Source organism: Festucalex cinctus, chromosome 10, assembly GCF_051991245.1.
Source record: "Festucalex cinctus isolate MCC-2025b chromosome 10, RoL_Fcin_1.0, whole genome shotgun sequence".
Lineage (NCBI taxonomy): Eukaryota > Metazoa > Chordata > Actinopteri > Syngnathiformes > Syngnathidae > Festucalex > Festucalex cinctus.
Genome location: NC_135420.1, coordinates 4,594,338 through 4,608,282, shown reverse-complemented (window position 1 = coordinate 4,608,282; position 13,945 = coordinate 4,594,338). Strand labels below are relative to the sequence as shown.

Sequence of the window (13,945 nt, the reverse complement as noted above, 5' to 3'; positions counted from 1 at the left end):
CAACTCCAAATTGGGACTAAGATAGATCTAAGATAAATGTCACCGTAACTGTCATTGCACAATTGAACAAATGTGTTGCCATTCGTTTTCTATGTTTGCCTTAAAGGTCACATAATATTCTAATTTTCCACGTACATGCCATTGGTCAAAATTGACTTTGGATGTAACATTTTTGCTGTCCCCAAATCAGCCAAAAAACGCTTCCAAAACCGCCTGTTTTAGGGGCATGTCACTTTGATGTAAATAGCTGCACCAGGCCACACCTAGGCCATACCCCTCTCTCTCTCTCGAAGGGGCTGTGATTTTGGCTCCGCTAACCATGTGCTAATGTTGTGAATGGAAACGAGCAAAAGCAGTGTGGTACAATTTGAGCCAGGCAAACATATCTTTTACACATTTTAGAACTATTTTAACATGTGGAAAAGTGGCATAATGTTTTACCGTATTAAAAAGTACCATAATGTAACTACAGAGACTATAGCGTTAGCTTGCCGTAACCGGAAACTCTCCCGCGAGCGTTACATTGCCATGAATGAATCCGATTTGCTGTGAATTCTTGTAGACATTTACAAGCGGTTATGAATATCACAAATGTCCACATTTCGGCCACTGCGCGGTCGCAACGTGCAAGCCGTCTCGTCGAGACCACTTAGCGGCCACTTACCATTACAATGTCACGTCAACTAGGTGGCGAGTTGCCAGCCACGGCAGAATACTCACCACGGATTGTATCTTGCCAAAAACAGTACGCCACCGCTTCAGTATTATCCAACCACTGTCTGCTTTATCATATCTGACATCTTGTCACCAAACATCCTCCACACAGCCAATGTAGCTCCCACTTTAAGCAATAAAAATACACCTGTAATATGGTAGAATGTATGATATGGCACATCTCTAATTGAAAGGATAGGAAAGAAGACTAAATCAAAATAAAATGTTAAACTTAAATATTTCAAGTTTGCAGTCGTGTCACATCACTGGGACCTGTTGTGTGCTGGAGTCGGATCCCAAAGCGCAGCCACAAATAAGGCTTTAACTATTTTTTCACGTAACTTGATTAAATGGAAAACAACGAGAATGCATCAAGAATCACGAGATTCCAAGCCCCCTTGGGCTGTGGAGAAGCACATCGGAACAGGGAGCAATAATCCTGCCTAGGGTGCCAAGTTGCTTAGGAACGCCACAGGGTGGAGGAACGCCTTCATTTCCGGGATTGGGAATGAGTGAGACTTTTGTGCAGCCCGCCAAGACAGACAAATACATACAGTTTATAAAGTAGGAGGAAAGCCTCCGCACGCGGCGGGAGCTGGAAATGTCCGCTTCCCCGGAATCAGCCCACAGCTGGGAGCGAGCCCTGCGAATAGAACCATGACAGAAGGTAAACGGCTTCACCATTGTTAAGGTATATAAACATTGTAATTTGGATGTACAGTACTACTACAGTACTACTACTCTTGACTATATTTACAATCGCGAAAGCTTGTGGCCAAAATATAGCGAGCATTACAGACCACATCGGGTGCAGTCAAATGATTAATTTGAACACAATTATTCTCTTTGTTCACATCATGTCCCCTTCCAACTGTTTTTTTTGTTTTGTTTTTTTACTATATTGAGTGCAAAGTGGGATGGAACTTCAAACTCATTGCGCGGCGTGTGGCAGCCTTTATGTTCTGCAAAAATAACTGCACATAAAACAAAAACATCAATTATTAATTTATATATTTGCTGTTATACATTTATTTTTTACTATTGCTCTCTGGCTCATTTGTTTTACATTTTTGTTATTTGTCAAAGTTTATATATTTAAAAGTAATTGTTAAATCGATTAGAAAAAAATACTGTTACATAACGATGAACATTTATTACCGTATTTTCAGCACAATAAGGCGCACCTAAGAGCCTTCAATTTTTTTAAAAGCCTACCATGCGCCTTATAATCCAGTGCTCCTTATATATGGATCAATATTGAGCCGCAACAGGTCTCGCTGTCAAGACGCTATCGGTGCCCCTGCACGATCAGTGACGTGCATGCGCAGAAGATCCTGCCATCTTGGATCGCTAGCTAATACTAATACTTTACCTCAGAGAAAATAATAGAACAGCTGTTTATTCATTTTGGGAGTGATTGGAGTTCTCAGAAAACTGGTTTGTAATCTATTAATAAAGTTTGACTGACCTATCTGATTGTTTTGTTGACATTCCCTTTAGCGAAGCACCATCTAATGGATGCATAACGTAACCCCAGCCTCTACTGTAGCACCTTATATATGGGAAAATTTTTAAAATATGTCATTCATTGAAGGTGCGCCTTATAATGCGGTGCGCCTTATAGTGCGGAAAATACGGTTCATCCAAATAAATAAATAAAATTGGAAAAAAATAATAAAAAGAAACAAAAATAAAATAAAATAAAACGAAAACAAGAGCACAAATGTACCGGTATCGATTCCCAGGTACCAAGTTTCGGTTCAAATGTGAAAGGTACCCGTCCCTACCGGGGATGCATGATGATATTGATAGAAAACCCCACTAAAGTGCACTTTCATCCGATGGGCCCTTTAAGTGTGACTGGCTTATGTTTTATGAGGACACATTGCGTTGTTACATTGAAGTTGTGTACTTTGCAGACACACCCTAACTTGCTTCATTTCGCCTGTGAATATGCATTAATAGTTCAAAAGCACAAACATGGTTTCTGTTATTGCGCGTTTGTAACATACATCCACTTGGATGCACACACACTCACAGTGCATTAGGTGATTGAGGCTGATGTTTTGAGTCTCCTTTTATGTGGGCTAGTTGAACTTCTTCAATTTGTGGTTAAAAAACAAAACCAAAAAAAACAAACACACGTGCAAATGAATTGCTGCTGGTTTAGCAGCTCATTTGCAAAACAGGGTGGAGTGCATGACTGTGGTTTCTTGTATATGTGTGTGTGTGTGGTTGGTTTCTATAAGAGGAAATAACTGATTGCCAGCCACACAGTTTTGCATGTGTGTGGGCTTGCTTGCGTGCGTGCAGGGGTGTGTGTGTGTGTGTGAGAGAGAGAGAACCAGTGGCCCGACTGGACCCTCACATGCAGTGTGACCGGTCGTGTGGTTTTTAACACTTTGAAGAGCCGATTGGCGCTCACATTTCCCACGATGCGACTGGTAGAATTAGTTTGACGTTGCAACATCATTCAGCAGCCATAACCGTGATGGCCTGATTATGCCTCATTTGCATTTACTTCATGGTTTTTGTCCAAGTCTCTATTATAATTGCAGACACTATTTTGTTCCCAAACGCTTTTTAAAAATAACTGAATAATTGAACAAGCTATTTACATTAGCTCGTGAGTTCAAACCGACTTATTTTGTATGTCATAATAGATGAGGTCATTTGACATCTATATGGTATGAGGGAAAATCACAACTACAATTAAATTTGGCCTATGTCAAAAATGAGTTTGACACCCTGTAGGACTGGGTATTGGCGCCAACTTCACGATACGATACGTATCATGATACAGGGGTCACGATACGATACGTATCGCGATACATATTTATCCCAATACATGATCTTCAAGGTGATACGTATCCCGATATTTTACATTAATTTACTTGCATTTTATAATAACAGTCATATGTATACCTAAAGGATATGTTTATTATGCTGTAGGGCTGCACAATATATCGAAAAAATATCTATATCGCGATATTGGCCCTTGCAATATGCATATCGCAAAGGCACGCAAAAAGTTTTATATGGAATTTTATGCTTTTTATATGAATTTGACCAGTCAGATGCTAACTAAAATGTGCATCACCATTCAATAGTTGAAAATTATCAAGACATAATTACAATTAATTAACTAAGATTACATGAAGGTTGCTTCTTTTGCCCCATGAAAAATGTTTTTCTTTCATTAGGTAATAAAAATGTAATTTATTTAGGTAAATGTTAAATATCGCAATAATATCGATATCGCTATGTTCAGCAAGTATATCGCATGTTTTTCCAATATCGTGCAGCCGTATTATGCTGGATGACAAAAATGTTTTTGTTAGTAGCTATTTTGGTTTACCAACAAGCGGCATGCCTGGTCTAAATGTGTACACTCTGTAAATTACAGCTCTAAAATGTGCTTACTTGAAATATTTGGGGAAATAAAAACTACATTACATACATACATTTTCATGTAACACATTTTATTTCGTTTTTTAAACAAAATATAGGAAATTTTTACATTGAGACAGTTGCCATGTTAAGTTTATAAGTAAATAAATATTGATATTCTTCCTCTGCTTTAATTTTCCTTAGCAAGACACAGTGTCCAATCACTGGTGAGCTATTTTTACATTAATTGAAGGCAATTAATTTCAAAGACTCTGCTGGTTCTTATTTTTTAAGTACAATGCAAGCTGCAAAGGCAAACGTTAACTGCCTATTTATAGTTAACGAGCAATATCGATTGTGACGCCTGTGTATCGATACGTGTATTGTAATGAGGCCCGCAACGATATATTGCCGTATCGATTTTTAGAGCACACCCCTAACACCCTGCGACCACGCAGCAGTCTGGTGATGGTAGTCTTCATAACTTATTCACTGGCAGCCATTTTCAAAGTATTTGTTTATATTTCCCACCAGCTGTTTTACAGCAGTTTGGCTGATCTTTCTAGACCTACGAATGTTGTGTCAATATAAGCACTGAACCTATCAAAAGGAAAGTCCTTTTTTTTCTGTAATATGTTTTTACCTTTTTCCTTTCTTTACAGGAGTAATCGAGCAGTGGTTTTGTTTTTGTTTTTAAATCAAAAACATGGCTTTTTGACCACAAAGTAGGAAAAAATTAGCTTTTCGTGAAAATAAACATGTCAAGCAGGACAGCGACTTTGATGCTCATCTTATTCAGTTTTGTAATCCTTAAAAGGTTCCCGTGATGGGAAAGAATAATTTATTCACAGGTATTCATCTTCTCCCACTACCGCAACACACACTTTCTACTAACTACCACGTATCAATTCATCCCTGCATGTTGACAACTTTATTCTTGAAAACACTACTCTTATGCAAAGCTGACACATGCACGACTTTTGGCCACGATTTTGTCGTGGCAAGTCGTGCCATTTTGGGGCACGCACTGGGACGTTCCAGCACTGTTCACGACTAGTTCACGCATAGTTCACGACGAGTTCACGAATGTGTGACCATTCGTGTCCACATTGACACGAACTGGTACAACGAGTTTACGCATAGTTTGCACATAGTTTACGCACTTCCTGCATTTACACGACGAGTTCGCGCAATTCGGATGGTGTCGTGCCGACTTGGGCACGCCATATAAAAAGGGGGCCTCCCCAACCCCTGGTCATTTTTGGATTGGCAGTGGAAGAGACCTGCTGAATGCCAGAGACACAATCACTGCAGAGAAGAGACGATGCCTATACCTGGCAGCTGCACTAGCCATTGTTGATATAGATGACTGAGGGGGGGGGGGATCATCTCTGTCAGCGATCCCTGCCTCTGGCCTGCCTGCTTCTGGCCAATTCTGCTTTGCTCTTGCTCTTGTCTGCTTGGTTTTAGGCATGTTGTCTCTGTGACGTTGCCTCTTCGCTGGCAATTTGTGGAATGGCGAGCACTGTCCAGGAAGCCCCCCGCACTGACACGTGCACCACTGTAGCGCAGGAGTCGTAAACTACTCGTGACCGGTTCGTGAACTGCTCGTACACTACTCGTGAACTCGACGTGAGCTGTTCATGAACTATTCGTGGCACTTCGTGACAGTCGTGGCATGGCACTCACTGCCACGCACTGGCACGCATCCTTCCCCCATCGTCCCGACGAGGTCACGAACACTTTGCGCATAGTTCACGACCCGGTCGCGAAATTTTGTTGTGACAAAAAATTTGAACATTTCAAAATTTTTGCCCGACATGGCACGCAGTCACAATGGGTTTACGCACACTTCACGCCACTTTACGACTAGTTCCCGCACTGGCACAACTCAAAATCGTGCAAGTGTCAGCCTTGCATTACTGTGCAAAGTTCCCTTGTAAATATCATGTGAAATTCAAGCCTCTTGCATTTTGCTGCAGCCGCAACTTTCTGCTTGATCCTCATTCGGATTGGCAAAAGAAATATACCCGAGTCCAATGAAATTCCATTTGGATTAAGCCTTTTCATTCTGATTGTAGCGTTTACTGCATATGGAGCATTCTCATTCCGTTTGGTGATTCGGTTTCATTCTAATCGGACTGCATAGCTCCATGTAAACACAGGCTTTGTCATGACTCGGGTCATGCAGGAGTAATGTTTGGGTCTTGTCTCATGTCTGGGGTCACGCCTAGGTTAAGTTTGAGTGGAGTTCATGACCATGCGCCAGAGTTCACGACCCGTTACGTGTCTGTTTTGGGTATTGATGTAACAACATCCAGTTTCAACTAGTTTTAGGCTATATGATGTCTGGACTATGTGATGTCAGAAATCTATTATGACATATGATGTTTGTTGATGTCAGGAACTATCTGTAATTACTGGGTTAACAGCCAATTAGAGAATTCCATTATCAGTACTGGTACTCACATGTCTAGCCACAAACAATGAGATTGATTGACTGTCTATATAAGAGTCTGAGAATTGTGTATATTTTGCCGGATTATTGCAAGCTGTTCCTCTGTGCGTCCCCGCAGCCCAAGGGGGCTTGGCATGTCTTGATTCTCGAAGCATTCTCGTTATTTTTAGTTTAGTCAAGTTATGTGAATAAATAGTTAAAACTAGTGATGGCAAAATGAAGCCCCATAAAGCAGTGAAGCCTTGCAGTGAAATGCTTCACACACACGTAGGGGCTTCAAGATGATTCATGTCCTCGACATGTGGACAGAAAAATGTATAACATGCTTGGTGCATGCAATAAAATGGTGGCGTGTAAATCATGCTCTAAATACAAAAGAATATATATTTGAAGAGTGTTTTAACATGAATTGTTCTGTGTTACTTTGTCTATGTTTGTGCTTATGCAACAAGTGAAAATGTGAAATGAAGTAAAATAAAGTACTGATTCATTTTTATTTAAAACAATATTTTTTCCAAAGTTTTTGGACTCAGGCGGTTTCTTTTTTTGCAGAGAATTTCACCTGCTTTGGAAAAAACTGTTTCACATGGTACTGATGAAGCAGGGGTGCATCGATATGAGATAGCAAGTTTGTATAGAATTGGACGCATATATTTCTGTGATTCCCAGTACTGAAGGGGACTTTCAACTGTGAACAGAAAAATGTGAATTTTATGTGTTGTCACATTTTATTTTATTTTATTATTGGAATCTGTTAAAATAGTACCGTAATTGCAGTGCATTCCCTTCTGAGGTGAGATCTGCTCAAAGTGCTCCCAAACAAGGGAAAATCTCCTCTTTCTTGCTGGTTCCATCGCAAAAAGAAGCTCGTCAAATCGAACGCCAAAAACAAAAAAAGTAGCCCAATAAGGGACCCGAAAACACAAAAAGTGAAGGGGAATCCATAGCGTATTTTTGCCGCTTTTATTTCGAACTACACTCAAACCTAGCGAATCATTTCCTGAATCAGTCACGTGGTACACCTGCTTCGTGGGGCTTCAAACGTCACCACGTACGTCATCAACACACGCATTGACTCGCCATTCATGAACCACTCATCTACATTACTCGGCACATGCTTCAGGGATTCGACCCGAGAAGCACATCACTAGTTAAAACCTTATTTGTGTCTGCGTTTTGGGATCCAACCCCTCAGCACACAACAGGCTTAAGCGGTGCTTCTCTATCTGCATGTGATTGAGGAGTGTACTTGCATTAAAGATGCATTGTGCCGTTCAAAAAGGTAACATTAAAGCTTATTCTACATCGTGCATGCTCCACCAATGCTCAAATAAGTACAAAGTGCCCTGACTTTTTTTACTCCAGCTGTGCCTATCAGCTTGTATCTTCTCTTCAGTGTGATGTGTTTGGGGCGAACACGCCACCATTTCTTGGGTGGGGAAGGGGTTGAGTGGCAACTCCACAATGATCCTTTAAATATGCGTGTTTTAGCCAAGATTATGCAACACACATCCATCCATCCACCCATCCATCCATCCATCCATCCATCCATCCATCCATCCATCCATCCATCATCAACCGTCCATCCATCCATCAAACCATCCATCCATCCATCCATCCATCCATCCATCCATCAAACCATCAAACCATCCATCAAACCATCCATCCATCCATCAAACCATCAAACCATCCATCCATCCATCCATCCATCAAACCATCCATCCATCCATCAAACCATCCATCCATCCATCAAACCATTTATCCTCCAAACCATTTATCCTCCAAACCATTTATCCTCATTATATATATTTTCCCCAACTATATTTAAGTTCCCTGTTGAGGGCCAATATTTAATTTTGTGAATGTCTTTTTTTTTTCCAATAAATACCCATGAATTCTCATATATTTCGCTTAATTCCCAAGGAACGTTTCCAACTTTGAAAAATCCCAGAATTTTAAAGCCCTAATCGTGAGATTGTTGGCATTACCCAGCCCTAGTAATGAAATATACAAATTTTTTTATCATCTGTTTTAGTTCTCGGGTGCAACTGATTTTGCATTGAATATAATTGTAAGTAGAAATGTTGCAGTTTGCATCTGATAACGTTAATTATCACATTATCTGTTGTCAACACCAGTGTGCTGATGCGGCCACAAACCAAACCCGCTCATCAACCAGGAAACCGTTGAGAGCGGTCATGCTGGTTTTTGAGGGTTTTCGTTGTTTGTCTTCTGCTTCTTCCGCTTTCGAGCAGATGTTCCACTGTTTGCTTCTACACAACATAAGCATGGCTCATACAAAGTAGTGTTGTGACGAGCAGAACCCTGCGCTACAGTGTATGAGCAGAAGTGTAACTGAACGTTTGTCTGCAGGTAAGACGTCGCCAGTGAATGTGTCCGGCCCAACGGACCCCCCCAAGCCGTGCGACCCATTCCAGCCATTCGGCCGGGATACCGCTGACCCCTTTCAGGGTAAAAAAGGCTTAGGGGACCCCTTCAGTGGCAAGGACCCTTTCGCCCCTCCACCCTCAGCACCAAGTAAGACTCCCTTGGCTCTTGCAACCTTCATTTTGGATCCTGTCATTTGTTATATGAATCCAGGAAATTCTTGAGACTAACTATAGAGCTACAGTACATTGTCGCTCTAAGGGTAAAACCTCATATTTCCAAAATAACTACTTTTCAGCATTAAAAAAATAACAATTAAAAGAATGACATTTTTCCTGATTTATATGTAACTTGTGCAAAAACTTCACAAAATCATTTTCAATCACTATTTTAACTGTTTGACCGCCAAAAACGTTTAATGACGATTAGTAAAATCAGGACGTATGCTGCCAAACGTTAATTGACGTCATGTTGTTTATTTTTTATTTTTTCCTCAGTGCAACGTCTAAGTGCAGCACTGCCTGGTCAATGCATTGTGGAATCTAAAACACTAACTATGACCAGCAGTTTTTTTTTGATAACGTGGCAGTAAAAGAGTTAATGGGCTAGGTTGCTAGGATATGTGACAATAACAGCCATCTGTACAACAAAGTCTGCACTCATGCCTACCCAACAACTAGACAAAATACTATGATCCACCCAAACACTTTTTCAAAGATCTCACAGCCATGACATGACTAATCCATTTGAAATAAAACGGGCTCTGTCAAATCTATCTAATCAATATATTTTCACTCGTCTTAAAACCTTGAGGCGACATAATGCTAAACGGCTCCCATGGAGTGATGAAGAGGTGGAGTTATGACACTTGTAATGCGTGATGGTTTGGGCGGAGTACAGCTATTGACGGGCGCAAGTGGATAGTCTAGTAGGGAGCAAAAATGGGCTGAATGTCCACATTTTAGTAAAAGACCAAGAAAAGATGTTTCTCAGCTTCTATCACGCGTCAGGATAAAGCGTAACAGGTCTGCACATGACCGCTAAGGTCCATGGCAAAAATACACTTAACAGCAAAACAAGTAAGTGGCCCATCGGCATGACAAACGAAGAGGCGCCACCATGTGGTGTGATGCACACTTCAAGGACGATTCAAGTCCAAGACAGCAAATAGATTCTTCCTCGAGCTATATTCAACACTTGATCATATTGGACATAATGGGTTTCCACCCGATAGCTACAATATGAACCAAAATCAATTGAGTTGATGTTTTTCTAATGTGTGTTCTCTCACCCTTGACAGGACGTGACAAAGTCAAGGTAAGTTTGACTTTTTGATATCGAGATTTAAAAACAATAATCGTCATGTTATTTTAACAACTCTTCTGTCATCGCTTTCGGCGACACTATTTTAGGATTGACAGACATACAGGCATTCCGTCAGTCAGTTAGTCAGTCGTCACTTGTAAATAAAATAGGTTGTCTGTCAATGACATACTGTCGGACACTCTCGACGGAATGCCCACCGCTGCTATCCTTCAGTAATCAAATAAGCAAATGCGTCATTATACCGTCACTGTATTCAGTAGTTGAATAGTTAAACATAATACAGTATAACAATTCACATTCACATGAAACAAATAATTAAACTAGTTGGCATACTAGCCATAGCCGAAACTAGTAACTAGCATAAACTGGTGTGACATCACACATGAGCATACATGTATATTTGCAGTCATGTCTGACACCATGAAACAAAATTTACCGTGTACGACTTGTAAGCCAGTAGTAGAAACCCCAAAATAAATTCCATCACAAGACAATCAATCTCTGTCTCAAGTCTCAGCAGAGAATCTCACACATCTATATTCAATGCAGTCCTTTAAGCATCACACGCGAACAAACAGTCGACAGTCGTCAGCGAAACCTACTTGACCTGGGTTAGTGCTAATAACACTGACGGACGAAAACTCTTATCTTATCAGTCACGGCGGACTGCCCCCCTCTGACCAAATGCGGCTTAATGATTCCAACTCTCTGCACAAGATGAGGCAGAGAAAAAGCTGTGTGAACGCCGAACGCGGCTTTAGACTGACGGCGTTGCGTCAACGTTCGAGCATAATTAGCACAAGCTAGCATTGAACGTGGTTGTATGTGTGCGTGCGTGTGTTTGTGTGTCAGTTTAACAACGAGGCCCAGCAGCTGGAGTGGGCCAAGCGAGAGAGCGAGCGGGCCGAGCGGGAGCGCCTGAAGCGTCTCCGGCAACAGGAACAGGAAGACCTGGAGCTCGCCATCGCCCTCAGCAAGGCCGAGATGTCCAACGCGTGACCAGTCTCCCACTGACCACCAACATGACTCTTGAATATTCTTGAAACTCGAACGCAAACACGCACGCACACACACGATTGACACCTCCAAGATGAACAAAAAACCCAACCCACCCCTGAGTCTTGCGTTGAGCCCAGGCAACTTTAAGCGTTGGTTAGCATCTGTTGGTGCTAAAAAAAAAAAAAAAAAAAACGCTCCGGGACGTCTGAATGGGATTAGATGCACTTCATCATCCTCCTCATCATCATCATCATCATCATTAACTGTGATGAGAAGGACAAAGAAGGTTGGAAAACCTCCACTTGTTTTGTTTTTTTTGTTTTTTTTGTTAAACCTCCATTGTCCAAAAGTGCCACTTCTGGACAGTAAAATGGACATTCCGGATGTTAGCGACGTCAGCTTGTGGTTTGCGCCATGTTCCCCCTTCCTTTTGGTTTCTATTTCTAGTGCGATGCATTTGGATGTGGTATTTCTATTGAGGGGCAGCATAGTATTGGGATGATTCGTGTGGATGCCTCATAATTTTGGGGTTCAGAGTTCCAATTTGGGCTTCCAGTTTGGAGTTAACATCTGCCCACATCCGAAAAACATGCATGTGAGATTTATTGAAGACTTTAAATTATCCAATGGTGGCAATGTGAGTGTGAATGGTCGTTTGTCCTGGTGACCATTCCAAAGTGTACCCCGACTCTTGCCCAATGTCAGCTGGGATCGGCTCCAAATGGATGGATTTCCAATAACAGACAAAACTTAGTAGCGCTAAAACAGTATTAGGTTCTTATTGCACATAATATAATTTTTATGACTACATGAGGGAATTGTTGTTGTGGTTGTTATTTTTTAAACACAGTTTTAAGTTTATGATTTAGAAATGTTTGAAACTACAGCTGACAATCTTGTTTGACGTCTCAAACTATAGCTGATGTATTGTCGCTAGGCAGAACAGGATGTCGGTATAAACTGGAAATCTGTAACCACTCACTAACTTTTTTTGTTGTTGTTTAGTACTTGAAGCAGCGACTGAATGGACGCACACTGCTTACTTATTTTTTTAGTCATTCATTTTCACTATATGAAACCTGGCATGTTTGTTTATTCTTGATGGGGGGAAAGGTTTACATTGTGCTCCCTCACAGATCAAAACCATTTTGAAAAAAAATGTAAACGCGTGTTGGATGCTGTGATTATGGTGCTGGGTGGAGACTACTAGAACACTAAAAAACAAAACAAAAAAACATGACTTAGAGTAATAACAAATCCCCAAGTCACCCCAAAATGATTAATTTTTATTTCCCCGATGCTCCTGTTAATGTGAAGTCTTTAAAGACTGGTCGCCTTTGAGTTGCTATGGAGACCCCTCTTCCACCGCATTTCAAATGGAGAAAGGGGTCTCTTCCCGCTGCAATGACCATAACACTGGTTTGTTTGAAGTTGTGTTGCTAAGCTCGTGTACTAACGCTCGCAATGCTAGCAAGATGATCATTTCCTTGACTGAATTGATGAAACGAAAGCTGTCTACTTTTGATCCTCGTTGTAACTGCCGGCTCGCGCGCAGACTAGCTCTGCTCACGTAAGCTCAGTTGTGTCTTCCCGACTGGGCTGCTAACTTTTTTTTTTTTTTTTTTTATGCGCTGTCGACAAGCTAGCATGCTAACATACTAAGTCTTCGCATTTTAGCATGTCTCATTAGCAGCTTTGACAAAAACAAATTTCCTGAAGTGTGTTAGCTCTGCTCATGTTAGCGAGTTTGTTTGCTTGTAATGCCACCGTGTTTTAAACAGATGTTTCATTTAAACTTCACTAACTTTTTTTTTTTTTTTTTTACTTCACCACATATCGGTTAGATATGATCTGGTTAGTCACGAGCTGTCCGCTAACAAGATGCTTATGCGTATCCTTTAAAGAGCCATGTAGCTGCGATCTCTTAGCCTAGCCTAGCTTGTCTGTTTACTGTGAAACCTCAGCCGTGCGCCATTTACTGCTTTTTGAGCGGGGACAATTTGTACCGTTCATGCTGTATTTGTCTCCCTTGTGCAATGAATGTTTTATTTTTATGTAATGGATGTCTTTTGCCCCATGACCCTTATGAAGAATAAGCGGTTTAAGAAAATGGATGGATGGATGTTTTTCATATGTTCATCAGTTCGATGCACTTGGAACTTCTTATCCATTTGGGGCAAGAAATAATTTTAAAAAGTGTTAAGGGTACGTTTTTAACCCTGAGTTCCTGATGTGTACATTGTATTTTTTTCTTTTGCTGAGCTGTCTTGAGCCGGATGCTGTGTATACTTAACACATCTCTTGTATGAAAAAAAAAAAAAAAAAAAAAAAAAAAAAAATTAGAAAGAAAACAGAGTTACACTAACAATTGAGTAGAAAATGATTGTCTTCTACTCCATTGGACATTTGTGTTGAAAAAAAAAAAAAAAAAAAAAAGACTTCTACCTGACAGCATCTCCTCTTTGCCTTGGATGCATACTTCCACACACGTACAAACACACACACACACACACACACACACACACCAACTAATATTTTGCAATTTTCCTCCAAAGTATTACAGGGTATCAGAAGGCATTTAACATGTTGAACCAGCATGTGCTCCAATATGTGTTGTGTTAAAAAAAAAAAAAAAAAAAAAAATTGATGCCAATGGAATTTATATTACCA

General features: G+C 40.7%; 1 protein-coding gene across 3 annotated transcripts in view; it reads left to right on the top strand.

Annotated features, from left to right (window-relative positions):
• The window catches only part of eps15l1a (epidermal growth factor receptor pathway substrate 15-like 1a), a 67,656-nt gene extending 53,932 nt beyond the window's left edge, over nt 1–13,724 (top strand). For all 3 annotated transcript variants that reach the window (XM_077534104.1, XM_077534105.1, XM_077534103.1), the window contains 3 exons: nt 8,936–9,100; nt 10,251–10,267; nt 11,129–13,724. In XM_077534104.1, coding sequence (XP_077390230.1) covers nt 8,936–9,100; nt 10,251–10,267; nt 11,129–11,275 — 329 coding nt within the window. In that variant the 3' untranslated portion in view covers nt 11,276–13,724. The remainder of the gene's footprint in view (nt 1–8,935; nt 9,101–10,250; nt 10,268–11,128) is intronic.
• Nucleotides 13,725–13,945: the final 221 nt, after the last annotated feature.